The sequence below is a fragment of the Crinia signifera genome, chromosome 2 (assembly GCF_055691185.1).
Source record: "Crinia signifera chromosome 2, ASM5569118v1, whole genome shotgun sequence".
Lineage (NCBI taxonomy): Eukaryota > Metazoa > Chordata > Amphibia > Anura > Myobatrachidae > Crinia > Crinia signifera.
In genome coordinates, this window is record NC_139218.1 from 116681267 (window position 1) to 116695870 (window position 14604).

At 45.0% G+C, this 14604-nt stretch overlaps 1 protein-coding gene across 1 annotated transcript in view; it reads left to right on the top strand.

The window, feature by feature from the left end:
- The window catches only part of AMPD1 (adenosine monophosphate deaminase 1), a 48060-nt gene that overhangs the window by 1986 nt on the left and 31470 nt on the right, over positions 1 to 14604 (top strand). The window contains exons 2-5 of the mRNA XM_083171055.1: positions 1143 to 1299; positions 5471 to 5636; positions 8126 to 8345; positions 13260 to 13389. Coding sequence (XP_083027181.1) covers positions 1143 to 1299; positions 5471 to 5636; positions 8126 to 8345; positions 13260 to 13389 — 673 coding nt within the window. The remainder of the gene's footprint in view (positions 1 to 1142; positions 1300 to 5470; positions 5637 to 8125; positions 8346 to 13259; positions 13390 to 14604) is intronic.

The window sequence follows — 14604 nt, forward strand, 5'->3', positions numbered from 1 at the left end:
TAAATCGCGGGCATCGCGTCGCACCCGTTTTTTTAGTGCATGCGATGGCCGCGATTTTTTACCCCCGATGACCACGATGGACATCGTGGGCGCCGTGCTAGGTAAAGAGTACCCAATATACTGTAGAGCTCACTTTGAAGTAAAACCCCACCCAAATCTAACTCTCTTTGCACAAGTAACGTCTACCCCACCTTGGGTGCACATGGTTTTGTCCATATAAGAAGGAATTTGCCAGAAGGAGTGAACCAAAATAACCCCCTAAGTTTAAATGGAAATAAAAAAATGTATTTCATAGTTTTCAAATATATTTAATATTATATTTTAAAGCAAAGTGGAACAAATATATTTAATTTCAAATGCCGAATAATGAATATGCAGTAAGAATAGATATGACTAATTATTTAGTAGCTATTTATCTGCCTACGTATTTAGCCTTTATTTTATTATTGCTTCTTAATAAATAGACCTCAATCTTTTGCATTAGTCTAATTGGAGCTTGCATTGTACATTTTCTATCATGCAAAAACATTTAATTTTTGTCAGAAGCCAATGAACCGTCTGCTATATAGTTGACTGAAATCGGCATAGATAATGGCCCAGTCAGAATGCTAAAAATGTGTCACGGCAATGCCCAATATTTCCACGGGTGTGATCATCTCAGAGACAATATCTAGGTCAACATGCACTACATTGACAAAAGGTTGACAAATTAAAAGGTTGACATGAGTTTACGTGGATGGTAAAGCATTAAAAAGTTTGACCCATTGACGACCTAGACATAACTGTGAGCATCCAGATACCCATTTACTCACTCTGAGGGGTTTATTTGCAAAGATGGGAGTTCTATTGAAGATGTGATGTTGTTATGGCCAACCACTCAGATTCTATCATCTTCTAGAATGTGGTAAATAAAAAACTAGATTCTGATTAGTTGCTATGGGCAACATCTCATCTCAATATAACTTCCATTTTGTGTAAATAAACCCCTTAGATTTGAACCAGTGCTGTCTGCCAGCGTGTTATCTCCCAGGTAAGTAAAGAGTTTGTTATTATTGCTGACATTAGCTCCTAGGCAACAATTATATTCCATCAGTTTGTTTCACAGCACCATATAATGACATAAATCATATTCTCCTTCCTAGGAAGAAGCGTCTACAACGTCTGAAGACAATTGTTGTCAAAGTTCCTGAAGCCGAACAGAGAGCTGTCGCTGTAGTGGATGCTGAAGACTCCACTCCTCTGTATAAAAGTGTTCCAGACTTCCAGAGGGTGAAAATTACAGGAGACTACACCTCAGGGGTAATGGGATCATTAACAACTACTGTATCATGTCCTTAGAAATTAATTGAATGCATGCTGTATGTGTAGAAACACTTGTAGTGACACAGAAACTAAGTATGTATTTAGCATAGCAACATTTAGCATTAAATGTTTAAAATATCCACTATAAATGCCAGCATCACTCACATTTGTTATATAAATTCAAATAAAAAATGCGTAAAAAAAGATATTTCCTATATAAACATTACAGGTCATTATGGTGAATAAAATGCTTGCTTGGCAATTTCAATACCAATTTTGACAAATCAACTTGGCACTCAAAGGGTTAAGCTCCATAGTACTGGCATACATTAGGGTGTGCCAAGCCAGAAAATAAAAATCCCCATGTGGGGGTTTCTAGAACCAGCAAAAGATGTGCAAGGTACACGCATATCTAAGTGACTCTCAGGCAGGGCCGGTGCAAGGCACCGGAGCGCCCCAGGCGAGTCGGGGTGGGGGCGCCCCGGTGCCGGGGTACCTGTTGCGCCGTCTGGGGAGCGAGCAGGGGGTCCAGGCTGGCGTCTGACAGGAGCCAGCCCTGCAGTGGTGTCCTTGCCGCGCAGGTACCTCCTGCGGCGCTGAGTATAAAGCTGCCGGCGGTGGGGGGTCCCTTCAGTAAATACGAAATCACTAGCGCTATGCGGCGGCGCGGGAAGCGCTTCTGTTTTGAAAACACTGGCCGCACGGCGCACGCTGATTGGCTGAATCTCAACCAATCAGCGTGCGCCGTGCGGCCAGTGTTTTCAAAACAAAAGTGCTTCCCGCGCTGCCGCATAGCGCTAGTGATTTCTTATTCACTGAAGGGACCCCCCACTGTCGCCAGCTTAAGCTTTATACTCAGCGCCGCAGGAGGTACCCGCGCGGCAAGGACACCACTGCAGGCTTCTGTCAGAAGCCGGCATGGACCCCCTTTGCACGGGGAGTGAGGGGCGAACTGACGCCCTCCAGTGGCCGGCGCCCTAGGCAAATGCCTAGACCTGCCTAGTGGTGGCGCCGGCCCTGCTCTCAGGTCACTTAGATTTGTGTGCACACTGAACAGGTGATGCCAGATGCCCGCTCCCTGCACCCGCATGCTATTTGCATGGGAGCGCCCAGTGTTTTCATGGGAACGCCCATGGAAATGCTGGAACACCCATGGAAGTGCTGGGTGTTCCCATGGGCGGATCCTCCGGCCTGCCACCCCACGCCCCCCACCCACAGTCTTGGGTGCATGCACCTGGTGAACACTCTGTCGTACGCACCCGGAGCATGCGCATTTGAAGAACATTGCGGCCACACGCACCCGGCACATGTGCATTTAAAAACATTGTGCCCCCATGTGAATTTGCATGAGAACCAGAATATACCCCATAGTGTAGTAAACAGTATAAAAAGAAATATTGCAATCTGAATAATTGTTTGGTCTACAGGAATAAATAAGTTCTAGTTTAACATGGTTCCAGAACATTTTTTCAGAGTTATCTTTATGAATCTGTTTGACCCCACTGTAAGATACCAGTACGTAGTAGAGGGATCCTGAAATGAGTTGTGCCTAACACAGCCTAGAACAACAAAGTTCAAGTACATTACAGAGACTAATGAGAGTTATGTGACAAGCCTTGGCTACTGCTTTTAATGGGCTGTGAGGATCTGTGTCAGGATGTCTGCTATTTCTTACACAAGGCCAAGACACGGATATCGGTTTACAAATGGATCTCAGCTGTTGACCTTTATGATCATGATATTACTATTTGATAATATTGCTAAAAATAGATTGAGTGGTGGATATACTTCTGGAGCATTAGGAAATGCTTTCTGAAATATGCTACGTGAGAGCAGTGGTTTAAGTCCTGCACCGCTTACGCCACATGTGGTACAACCAATTGGGCCTTAGTGCAAGCAGCACCTTACTGTAATTTATGGACCACTTCTGCTGCCTGTTATTGACCTCACACATGAAGATTGATGTCTACCAGTGAGAGAATGTCCTATATAAGTCTGACCACACTATCCTTCAGCTCCATCATTGGCAAGATTGCCATGTGTTACCATTGTAATATGTACCTTTCTGCAAAACAGATTAAAAGAGAATACACAAAAAACAATGCAATGCATCTTTTTGTTCAAGACTAAAAACAAAAAAACATTTTTCATCCATCAATGTTTCTTGACCTTGTTCTTCAGGGCTCGTAACAGATCTTATTTCCCAGATCACCAAGCAGTTGCACAGGTGTATTATCATTAGTGTGCTGCCCTGGGGTGGCTGGACTTCACCTGCTAAGTGTGGTTCTGTGCCCCAGACTTAAACTTAGTATTAGGGACCCACCAGGATGAGGTCTTCTAGATGTTGGTTGGTGGCATCAGCACCATTTTTTCCCTCCTTCAGGAACTACAAGGTAGGGAGAATGAGAAGGAAAGATAGGGAGAAACAGTGATGGGGAGAGGCAAAGAGAGCAGGAGTTGGAGAGAGAGGCAGCATCAGAGAGAGAGAGGCAGTGTCAGGGAGAGCGAAGGAATAAAAGTTCCAAGGGGAGAGGGAGAGGAAGACAGTGACAGAGAGAATGAAAAGAGTTGTGTGAGAGACACTGTCAGAGAGAGAGAGAGAGAGAGTCAGTGTCAGGGGGAGAGAGGGGGAAGAGAGAGAAACTGTGTCCTAAAGAGAGATGAAGAGAGACAGTGTCAGGGAGAGAGAGACAGTGACAGGGAGAGAGACATTGTTTTACAGCAAGTTAGGCGAGCGGAAGCAATACGCAAATACATTGTCAATGGCCAAGGGTTTCTTACATGGGTCAAAAAAGAAGCCAATGAATGGAATACTGTAGCTGCACTGCAGAGCTGAAAAGGAGCGCAACCTACTGGCCAAACAACCCCCCCCCCTTTCCTTATTATATCCCCTTTAGTATATGTACTTGCACTTGAGTCAGGTGCATCCCCACTCCTTTGCCTATGTCGTTGGTGGCTGTCTAGGCTTGAATGGCCTTTTGCTGCTCCTCCATCCTCTGCAGCATATAGAGGGTGGAGTTCCAGCGTGTCACAACCTCTTGTTTGAGGTGATGGCAAGGCAGGTCTAGGAGTTTTTGCTGCCATTCCAGCCTTCGGCAAGCAGTGGCAGAATGGCAAAAGTGTCCGGCAATTTTGCGGGCCACCACAAGCATCTCCTGCAAGCTGCTGTCACTTTTTAGATGTCTTCTGACTGCGTCTGGTTGTGTGATGCAGGGTGAGAGCGGCACGCCAGAATAATATTTGGAATATCTTCATCTGCATTACAGTATGTCTGTGAATGTGATACAGTCATGTACATGTTATCTGTGCTTAAGGCACAGTGCTTCCATTAACACTGCAGAATGGCTTCCCGGAGACACCTGTAGCACCCTATCTAAGGGTGATTCAGTAGCAGGACAGATGTGAGAAGCAGTCGCCTTTTTAAACCTTGTCTGGCACTTGTGATTTCAGTATATGGTGCAGTATTTAGATTAGCGCAGGGTTCCATTAAAATAAAATTGGCCTTGCCTTAGTTTAAATCTGGGTCTGCTATTGTGATATGTCGTCACCATCAGCAGCATCCTCTTCCTCATCAACTTCCTCCTCAGTGCCAGCTACATCAATTTCCTCCTCCTGGTGTACAACATTGACAACTTCAAAATCAGGAACTGGACTGTGGGTGATCCTTCCAGCATATGCAGAGGGCGTGCTGCAAATGTTCGAAGGAGCCGCCTCCACTAACATCCTAAAAAACTATCTGCTTTAAGGGGGCGGACATTTTGTGAGGGAGATTTTTCATTTGCACCTGGAGCCGAGCCAGGAGGAGTGCCGGGACTGCAGACAAATAGATCTGCCTGTCCCGGTTACCGACGTGGCAGCAAGCTGCAAAGGGAGTAAGGCAGCAACGGAGCGGTAGTCCCTGCCCACACTTACTCCCGCCACCATGGGGTCTGCAGGGCTATTGTTACACCACTGCAGGTCAGCTTTGTTCTGCATGTTCTGGGACCTTATAGGGCAGGGAACATGGTTCCTCACGCAGCTGCTTTTCCCGGAATTATTCCAGTATAGCTGCAACAGAAAATATAATTTTTTTTGTACACAGAAAGGAATAATTTTTTTTTTTTTTTCTAGAAAAGCATGGCTTTTTTGGACAGCATTAATAAAGATGTATTGTACATTGGCATTGCAGGTGACTGTAGATGGCTTTGAGCTGGCTGGAAAGGGTATATATCGAGCTCTGACCATAAGAGAAAAGTACATGAGAGCATCTATCCAGCGATTCCCAAGGACAGTAGCCCAATATCTCCGTGACATTGAATCTGGGGCCTGGAAAGAGGAAGATGAGATATACCCAGGTAAGGATAATAATAAAGATAATGCTATAAGATGATAGTCGATGATGAGCATGTAAATCTACTATAACATTATTAAGTATTATAATATGTAGGTGTATATTCAGTGGTGCCAAGGATGGACCCCAAAATGCCAGCTCCTGCTCAGTGACAGGAGCCCGATGCTGCACTGTAACATAAAATGCAGCAACCAGCCCTTGAGGCCACGCCCCATTTTCTAGCATTTATGCCTTCAGTGCACTTAGTCATTCCTGCTGCGTCACCAGGGGGCCAGATATACTAAGCCTTGGAGAGAAATAAAGGGGAAGGGGATAAATGACCAACCAACTAGCCTCCAATTATCATTTTTCAAACACAGCACATAACATGACAGTTAGGAGCTGATTGGCTGGTATCAATCTCCTCTTTATCATTGTTTAAGGCTTAGTACATTTCCCCAGGGAGAGAGGGGTTGGGTAAAAACCAAAATGGGCCATACCAGCTCCCTGCAGCACTCTGTCATTCTGGAGCATGTAAAGCTCATTCATGTCTGTCTGGTACATGATCCAGGTCAGTGTCTGATAGATGTCACCAGGGAAGCGGGGAAGGAGGGATTACAGCTTTCTCTCGGGTGTCTTAAGAAAAGAGGCGGACCATGTGCAGCCTCCTTGGTCGGGCCCCCTCCTCTCTGGCGGGAGCGGCGCTGGGAGCAGTAGGGTCTAGAGCACTCAGACTCTACTGCGAATGCAATGATGAACAGAAAAAATATCTGTCACCATTTTTCTGGCGATTTCTGCAGAGCTTCTCTCACTTGACTCTGGAGGGTGTTGAGTGGGCTCCCCTGGGGCTCAGGTGTCATGTGCACCCCGCTCACTGAACCCATTATAGATGCACCACTATAGATGCACCCATTATAGATGCACCATCCCCATATGGTCCGGGAATGGGGTAATAACTAAAATGGTTCCCTCCCCTACCCACAAGGTTAGAGCTGTCACAGACACCAGACAGAACCCCAGAATTGCAGAGTTTGCTGGAGGGAGCTGGTCCAGTCTGGCAGTCCGTGTTCCAGACCACTACAGTTATTACCTAATCTCTCACAAAGGATAGTGATGCCTCTGGTTATTAAGGTTTTGCATAAGATACCTGAAATACCTGTAGTTTTTAATGTACATTTCATATAAATATATATATCCTGTTATCTTCCTGCAGTAGGTTGCAATGTTAGTGGGCACAGTCAGAATGGGACTGACAGGATGCCACAATGCTTTGCGAATATGATCAGTGTTTTCATGCACAGGAGCAGGGCAGTGATATCACAGCAGTAATAGTTTTTATTGCCAGCATTATGTCACCCCATTAATAATTATCAAATGATTATGTGAAAGGTGTCAGATGTTTGACTGTATACCAAGATCACATATCTTCGTGACTGCACTGTTCTCCATATCCATATATGTTGTACAAATATCCATCATCATTACTAGTGCTCACTGTCACCAGCCCTATACATGAGTATCTCTAGCCCTATAGCTGCATATCTATACCAGGCCAGCACTATACTTGTATAACTATACTTTTCCCATAAGAATACCTGCTCTAAACCTGCACACCTATACCTGTACTAAACCTGCACACCTATACCTGTACTAAACCTGCACACCTATACCTGTACTAAACCTGCACACCTATACCTGTACTAAACCTGCACACCTATACCTGTACTAAACCTGCACACCTATACCAGTACTAAACCTGCACACCTATACCTGTACTAAACCTGCACACCTATACCTGTACTAAACCTGCACACCTATACCTGTACTAAACCTGCACACCTATACCTGTACTAAACCTGCACACCTATACCTGTATTAAACCTGCACACCTATACCTGTACTAAACCTGCACACCTATACCCGTACTAAACCTGCACACCTATACCCGTAATAAACCTGCACACCTATACCCGTACTAAACACGCACACCTATACCCGTACTAAACCTGCACACCTATACCTGTACTAAACCTGCACACCTATACCTGTACTAAACCTGCACACCTATACCTGTACTAAACCTGCACACCTATACCTGTACTAAACCTGCACACCTATACCCGTACTAAACCTGCACACCTATACCCGTACTAAACACGCACACCTATACCCGTACTAAACCTGCACACCTATACCTGTACTAAACCTGCACACCTATACCTGTACTAAACCTGCACACCTATACCTGTACTAAACCTGCACACCTATACCTGTACTAAACCTGCACACCCATACCTGTCTTATACCTTTCTACCTATACCAGCTGTATACCTGCCCTATACCAGCTGTATACCTGCCCTATACCAGCTGTATACCTGCCCTATACTGGCTCTATACCCGCATCCCTCTACCAGCCCTATACCTGCTTACCTCTACCAGCCCAAGTCATTGGTTACTTCACAGCAGAAATCAATAAAGAAACATACCACACTTAGTTTCCCCCCTACTTTACAGATTTCAACCCACCACCACAAAAGGGAGAAGACCCTTTCAGAACAGATAACCTACCTGCTGACCTTGGATACAAGTCACAGATGAAAAATGGTGTGATTTATGTCTACCCTGACAATGCCGCCTTGACCAGCGACAAACCTAAAGATCTCAACTACCCGGATGTTCACGTCTTTGTGGATGACATGAATTTCTTAATTACGCTTATTGCTCAAGGACCTGTGTAAGTAAAACCCACACTTGTCTTATATTTCTAGCATAAAAGTTTGTGTTGCTCTTTGTGAGCCTGCCTGATGCTACAATTTCCAATCTATTGTTTCCTCCGACCTTTTCATTCCCCCACTATCCACGTCGGCTTGGAGTTGATCTTATATAGTTTGGCGAGCGCAGCGAGCCACCGTGCCCGAAGCGTGGCGAGCGCAGCGAGCCCCGCGCGGGGACGTGGATTACCTTACATGTATTCCGCGGATTACTTTACATGTATTCCGTGCTAATACACAAGTACCGGTTTATTTTGTGACTCTTGGGTGAGGGTATAAATGAACACCTTCAGTCACTACAGTAGCACCAATTTGCTAGTTATAACCTAAGCGGGGAGGCATTGGGTAATTTGGAACTTGAAAAGGACCCAGGAGTCCAAATAACAAACTGGGTGTAGTGCTCAATGTCACATAGCAACAAATAAGGTCAACAGAATACTAGCATGTATAAAAATGGGTATGGAAACTAGGGACTTAATAGTAATTATGCCACTGTACAAAGCATTGGTTCCACATCTGGAATATGGAGTACAATCCTGGGCCCCGCATTATAAAAAGGACTTCATAGAACTGTAAAAAAATCCAAAGAAGAGCAACAAAGCTAATAAAGGGGAATGGAGAATTTAAGCTATGAGGACAAATTGAACAAATTGGGATTGATTATGCTAGAGAATAGATTCTTAAGGGGGGACATGCTTAATATGTACAAATATATCAGGGGCCAATATAAGGAACCGTCAGGCAACCTTTTTACTGTAAGGAAGGACTCTAGGACACGTGGGCATGAGTTAAGATTAGAGCAATGGTAGCCAACTCCAGTCCTTGAGAGCTACCAACAGTTAACGTTTTCCAGGTCTCTTCACAGAATCACAAGTGAAGTATTTAGCTCCACCTGCGGATCTTTAAAATGTGTCAGTCAGTAATGAGTACAGCTGTGCACCTGTGAGGTGAGCTTAAAAATGTGAACTGTTGGTAGTTCTCGAGGACTGGAGTTGGCTACTCCTGGATTAGAGGAAAGAGGATTTCATTAACTTAGAAGGAAAAAAAAATTACGGTCAGGGCAGCAAAACGACGGAACTCTCTTCTTGGTGAGGTTGTGTCGGCAGACTCAATAAATACATTTATTTATTTATTTATTTACAGTTTCTTATATAGTGCAGCAGATTCTGTTGCGCTTTACAATAGTAGACAGTGATAAAACAAACTGGGTAACAACAGACAGACTTGGAGGTAGGAGAGCCCTGCTGCAAGCTTACAATCTAAAACAAGATGGACAAACATTTATTGGTTAAATACATCCAGGGGTACAAACAATAATCAATCTGTCTTTAAAGATATCAGAATACATTACGTATAACAAGGGATAAGATAATAGATCATACTCACTAAAACCAAGGATGAACTCAATGGACGCAAGTCTTTATTCAGCCTTAACTACTATATAACTATGTAAGTAATGATGACAGTTATGGTATCAAACAAACAAAGCACTGCACACTTCTGTACACATCATTAGTGGAATAGTACGATATACAATATACTGTTATAACTTATTAATTACTTGGCTTTGTGTGGTATCGCTGGCCAGTCCTAAAATAACCAACATTTAACAGTTTGCTTTGTGAACCACACACATCCTAAAGGCTGGAGTATTTCCTCCTCACACCAGGCCATGCTACCTCCCAACCCGATGAACAATTAAATTTGTGTCACATAATCTGTTTACCTGTGCACAGGGTTTTTTAGACTCTATTCTTTGTAATGATCCTGCATGTTAAGGAATGTGTAACAGTCTCCTCAGGTTGACTCAGTAAGTATAAAAGCATATATGGGGCGGGATTTTCTAACATCTGCCGCCCTTCGCCGCCCATCGCCGACATAATTATCACATATGCTCTAACATATATATGGCGGTGAGAGTCAGCGGGTCCTGGCAGCTCCCCCCTCCCTCCCTTACTTGGCACTGGTGCTGCTGCTGCACGGGCTGGCTCTCCTCCTCCTCCCTGCACCCGGAAGAGGATTACAGTGCAGGGAGGAGGAGGTCACAGGTCCGGGCAGCACAGCTCTGTGCTGCCCGGACATAGGTGAGGTGGGGTCGGTGCAGGGTGGCAGTGGATCGCGGTAGAAGCCCGTAGGCTTCTATGGGGCATCACCAGCTTTTGCTGGCGATGCCCTCGTCGCGGTAACCCGGTGGGGATGTTTAGAGCATCCCAAAATGCGGTAAAAACATGATAACGGGGTTTTTACCGCATTTTTAGGTTAGAGAATCTCCCTCCAAGTCTTGATTTGTCAGTGGCTGACAGTCTTGCAAGAGGCTTGCTAAATGAAAACAGTTCAACTCATTTACCACCATAAGATGGCGCAAGTGTTCTCAAATCCCTAGACAGGGCTTGGTTAGTGCTGAATCCCACACTCAAAGCAGCTTCCAGCACATAGGAGTATAATCAAGTCTCTGCTGTTGCCGTCTGCTGAGAGATTATTTTATAATGGTCATGTTACAAAGTTACATAGTCTTAATTAGGGCAGTCCTGTTACACTCTGCTGGGAGGTCTGACAGGGACCCACTTCTCTAGCCCAGAACTATCTTTTGGCTTTGCTCCCTGTGGGTACTTTCCTCTGCTAATACTGGAGTTTGGGTGAATGGTGCAAACTATGCTCTAGCGGGGAGCACACTGTTACATATCAGTGTAATAGTCAGACTCACGCTTTACTGGGTGTCACTGGCATACCTCCCAACTTCTGATGACATGAAAAGGGGTGGGGCGTATGCAAATGAGGGCGTGACTTATGCTAATTAGCCTCAACTTCATTTTCATACGAAAATAGACGCTGTGCGCATGCGCACAGCGTCTATTCTATTAGATTGGGGGGTCTCCCCACTGCCACCCCCCTGCAGCGGGACAATGCCTGCCGCGGGTGGGACAGCGGGACAGGACCCGAAATCGGGACTGTCCCGCTGTAATCGTGACAGTTGGGAGGTATGCACTTGTACAGGCTGTCACAGTGTCCTCCACTCTCCATGCTGTCCTGCTCTGCAGGGTCTCATCTGGTCACGTGAGGCTCTGTGTCTCTCTGCTCCTTGTGGCTGCTGTCAACAGTACTTCCACTGCGTCCCACTCAATAGCATGCACTTCTCTTGCAGGCAGGGATGTCTGGCAGAGTAGCTGGGATGACCCCCACACTCTGTTTTACAATCCAGCTCCCTTTTCTTCAAAGCTGTCAGTCATCTTGCTGGGTTGATCCCACCCCAGCTGGGACCATTAAAGGGGCCTGCTCTCAGTAAACCCTCAGTGGTCCATACCTTAGGCAGATACTCACAATGTCAGTTTATAGTAATTAGCAACCCGGTGGGGTACTACACGTGCAATATATTGCATGCAAATAGCCCACATGCGTAAGGTCCCAGGCAGTTAAAGGGGGTCAGCTTCTCCCCTTGAAGAAGAAGTCACAGTAATGTATGTGGGCCTTTAGACTGGTGTTACTGGGCTTCAGAACATATATTTTTTATAGTCGAAATGAGTTTCAATATACTTATGTTTCCTATACAATATATATTTGATTATCAAAATATAGTAAATATTTATGTGGGCTGATGTCTTAAAGCATAAAGGCCCCCATCCACTAGGGCAAGGTATCGCATGCGATACCCTGCCAACTCACTCGGGAGCTGCCTGGTGTCAGGATCGCATATGATGCACTTTATGCAGTCCTTTTGCATAAAATGTATTGTATGCAATCCCAGCAAGGGCTACGGGCTGTGATGAATATGCGCCTCACATCGCAATTGCAGGAAAATGATATGCAATGTCACTTTTCATGCTATCTGACGCACCAATGCATCTGAATTGCATAAAAAGTGTCTATATCGCACTAGACAATTGGCACCTTAAAGATCTGTTGTTATGGTGCCTATACACTTGTTCGATTGGATGTGACATCGCAATGCAATTTCCCATCGCATCCGATCGCATCTAAAGTGCTTTTTTCCAAGACCCGAGGTCGCATGCCACCTGCCATGACACATTTGGTGCTGGAAGAGGGCTGGGAGGCAGCGGTGTAGGGGAGCTGGCGGTGGGTGACAGGAGGGCTGCTGGGCGGCAGTAGGACTGGCGGCCGGTGGGAGGCATCGTAGCTGGCACCACGCAGCAGGAGGGCTGGCAGCGGTACTCAGCCGAGCTGGTTATGGGCGGCAGGGATGCTGGCAGTAGTCTGTGGAGCTGGTGGCGGGTGGCAGAATTAAAAAAAAATTAAAAAGACTGGGCAGCCCTCTATCTCCAGTGGCTCCAAATTGTTCTTTATCTTGTATTTTTGCAGAAATTGCTTCTAGAATAGCTGATCTCCAGTACAAATTACTGGCAATGAGGAGATGAGATAATTCTTATACTACATGTAAATAGGTGTCTTGTCTATCACATCTGTTATCTACTGTATGAGGTGCCCTCATTTCTCAACCTTCTTGACATTCCAAATGACAGTAAATGGCATGCCAGATGTCATGGGAATGTACATTGAAACTGCACAAAAATGTCTGCGTAAATCTAAAGCCCCATACAGACTAGTCGACAGGGTTTTGACCAATAACCCGTGGGCGATATTGTCCGTACACACTGAACATTATCGGTCGCTAAACTTGCAGTCCATTTGGCTATATTGCCAAATTGACCTGCATGGTTGGAAGACATCAATCATTGTTAATGATGCACGGGAGTAGGCATCATTAATGATATTGATTGTACACAGTAGATGATATTGTTCACAATCTCGCCTAGTGTGTATTGGACTTTACAACATATTTTATGTTAGAATATTAAGCATTCATTGTATATACTAAGATATTAACAAACCTACATTACAAGTTTACAAATGTTTATTTGCAGTAAGACATACACCCATCGGCGCCTGAAGTTTTTGTCATCGAAGTACAAGGTCCATGAAATGTTGAACGATATGGAAGAACTGAAAGAGTTGAAAAATAACCCACACAGAGATTTCTACAACTGCAGAAAGGTAATATTGTACAGTGCTCTCTGGAAAGGTAGAAAATACTTTTGAATTTATGGAGAAGCAGAGATAGACCTCATGGGCCTAATAATACATGCTCAGCATTGTGAACATCGCCATTGTGTACAATCTGAATTAGGCTTAATATTGTAGGTTGCGTTGTGGACAATCCACCTCTGTGCCCAAGTAGTGTCAGTACATAAATACTGTACATTACATGGCAATGCAGCAGAGAAATGGAGGGTATGACAATCAGTATTATGAGAAGCACTTTGAGCTCAACGGTTGGCATGTTTGTAAGGGGCTAGGATTGCCACATTTATCATACATACAATTATTTTTTTGCCATACCTCGTCGTATTGCTATATTGGTGTGCCTGATTATTTCAAAGATCAACAGTTTACGCATATGTGTAGCAAAATGTCATGCTTTTCTCGGTTCAGCAAATTCATACACACACAGAGAGATCGGCAATTAACACATCCATCCAATAATTTTATGGTGTGTGTGTGTGCGGTCAATAATTTCTCTTAACTCTTGAAGTGTTTTTAATTACTGCATTTGCTCAATTTGTCAGCTATATGTTCTTGCAGTGATATGCGTTAATGTTTGGCAAGTGTGTGTACTATTTTTGTATTGTTTGGAAGTTCTGTGGTCAGCACATCCGTCCAATAAGTTTGATGGTGTGTATATATGACCAATGCACAGATCTATGCACCTGCAATACTATGCAGTAATTGAGCGGGTATGTGCACTTAAAATAGTGTGCTGATAACTGTATTTATTCCGTGCCTTGATGTGTTTCTTTGGTACCACACTTTGTTTTAATTTTGCAGATATGTGCATATGCAAACTTGTGCTTGTGGATGCGCTTATTCTGCGCCTTCTGTACTATATACAGGGCCGGTGCAAGCCCCCCGCCCGCCCCAGGCAAAACCCCCCGCGCCACCTGCCGCCCACCGGGGGGACAGTGCGGACGATACTGCTGCGCGCGTGGGGGGTGTGTGTGTGTGCAGGGGTGCAATACTGCGATGCGAGAGGGAGGAGGATTATAGACTCACCTGCTCCCTGCTTTCTGGTACCTCTCTATGGTACATCGGCGGCTCAGTACCGCCCTCCAGTGGCCGGCGCCCTAGGCAAATGCCTAGTCCTGAATAGTGGTGGCCCCGGCCCTGTCTATATAGTCTAAATCTAATGTGTACTCGGCACCATGTGATTTG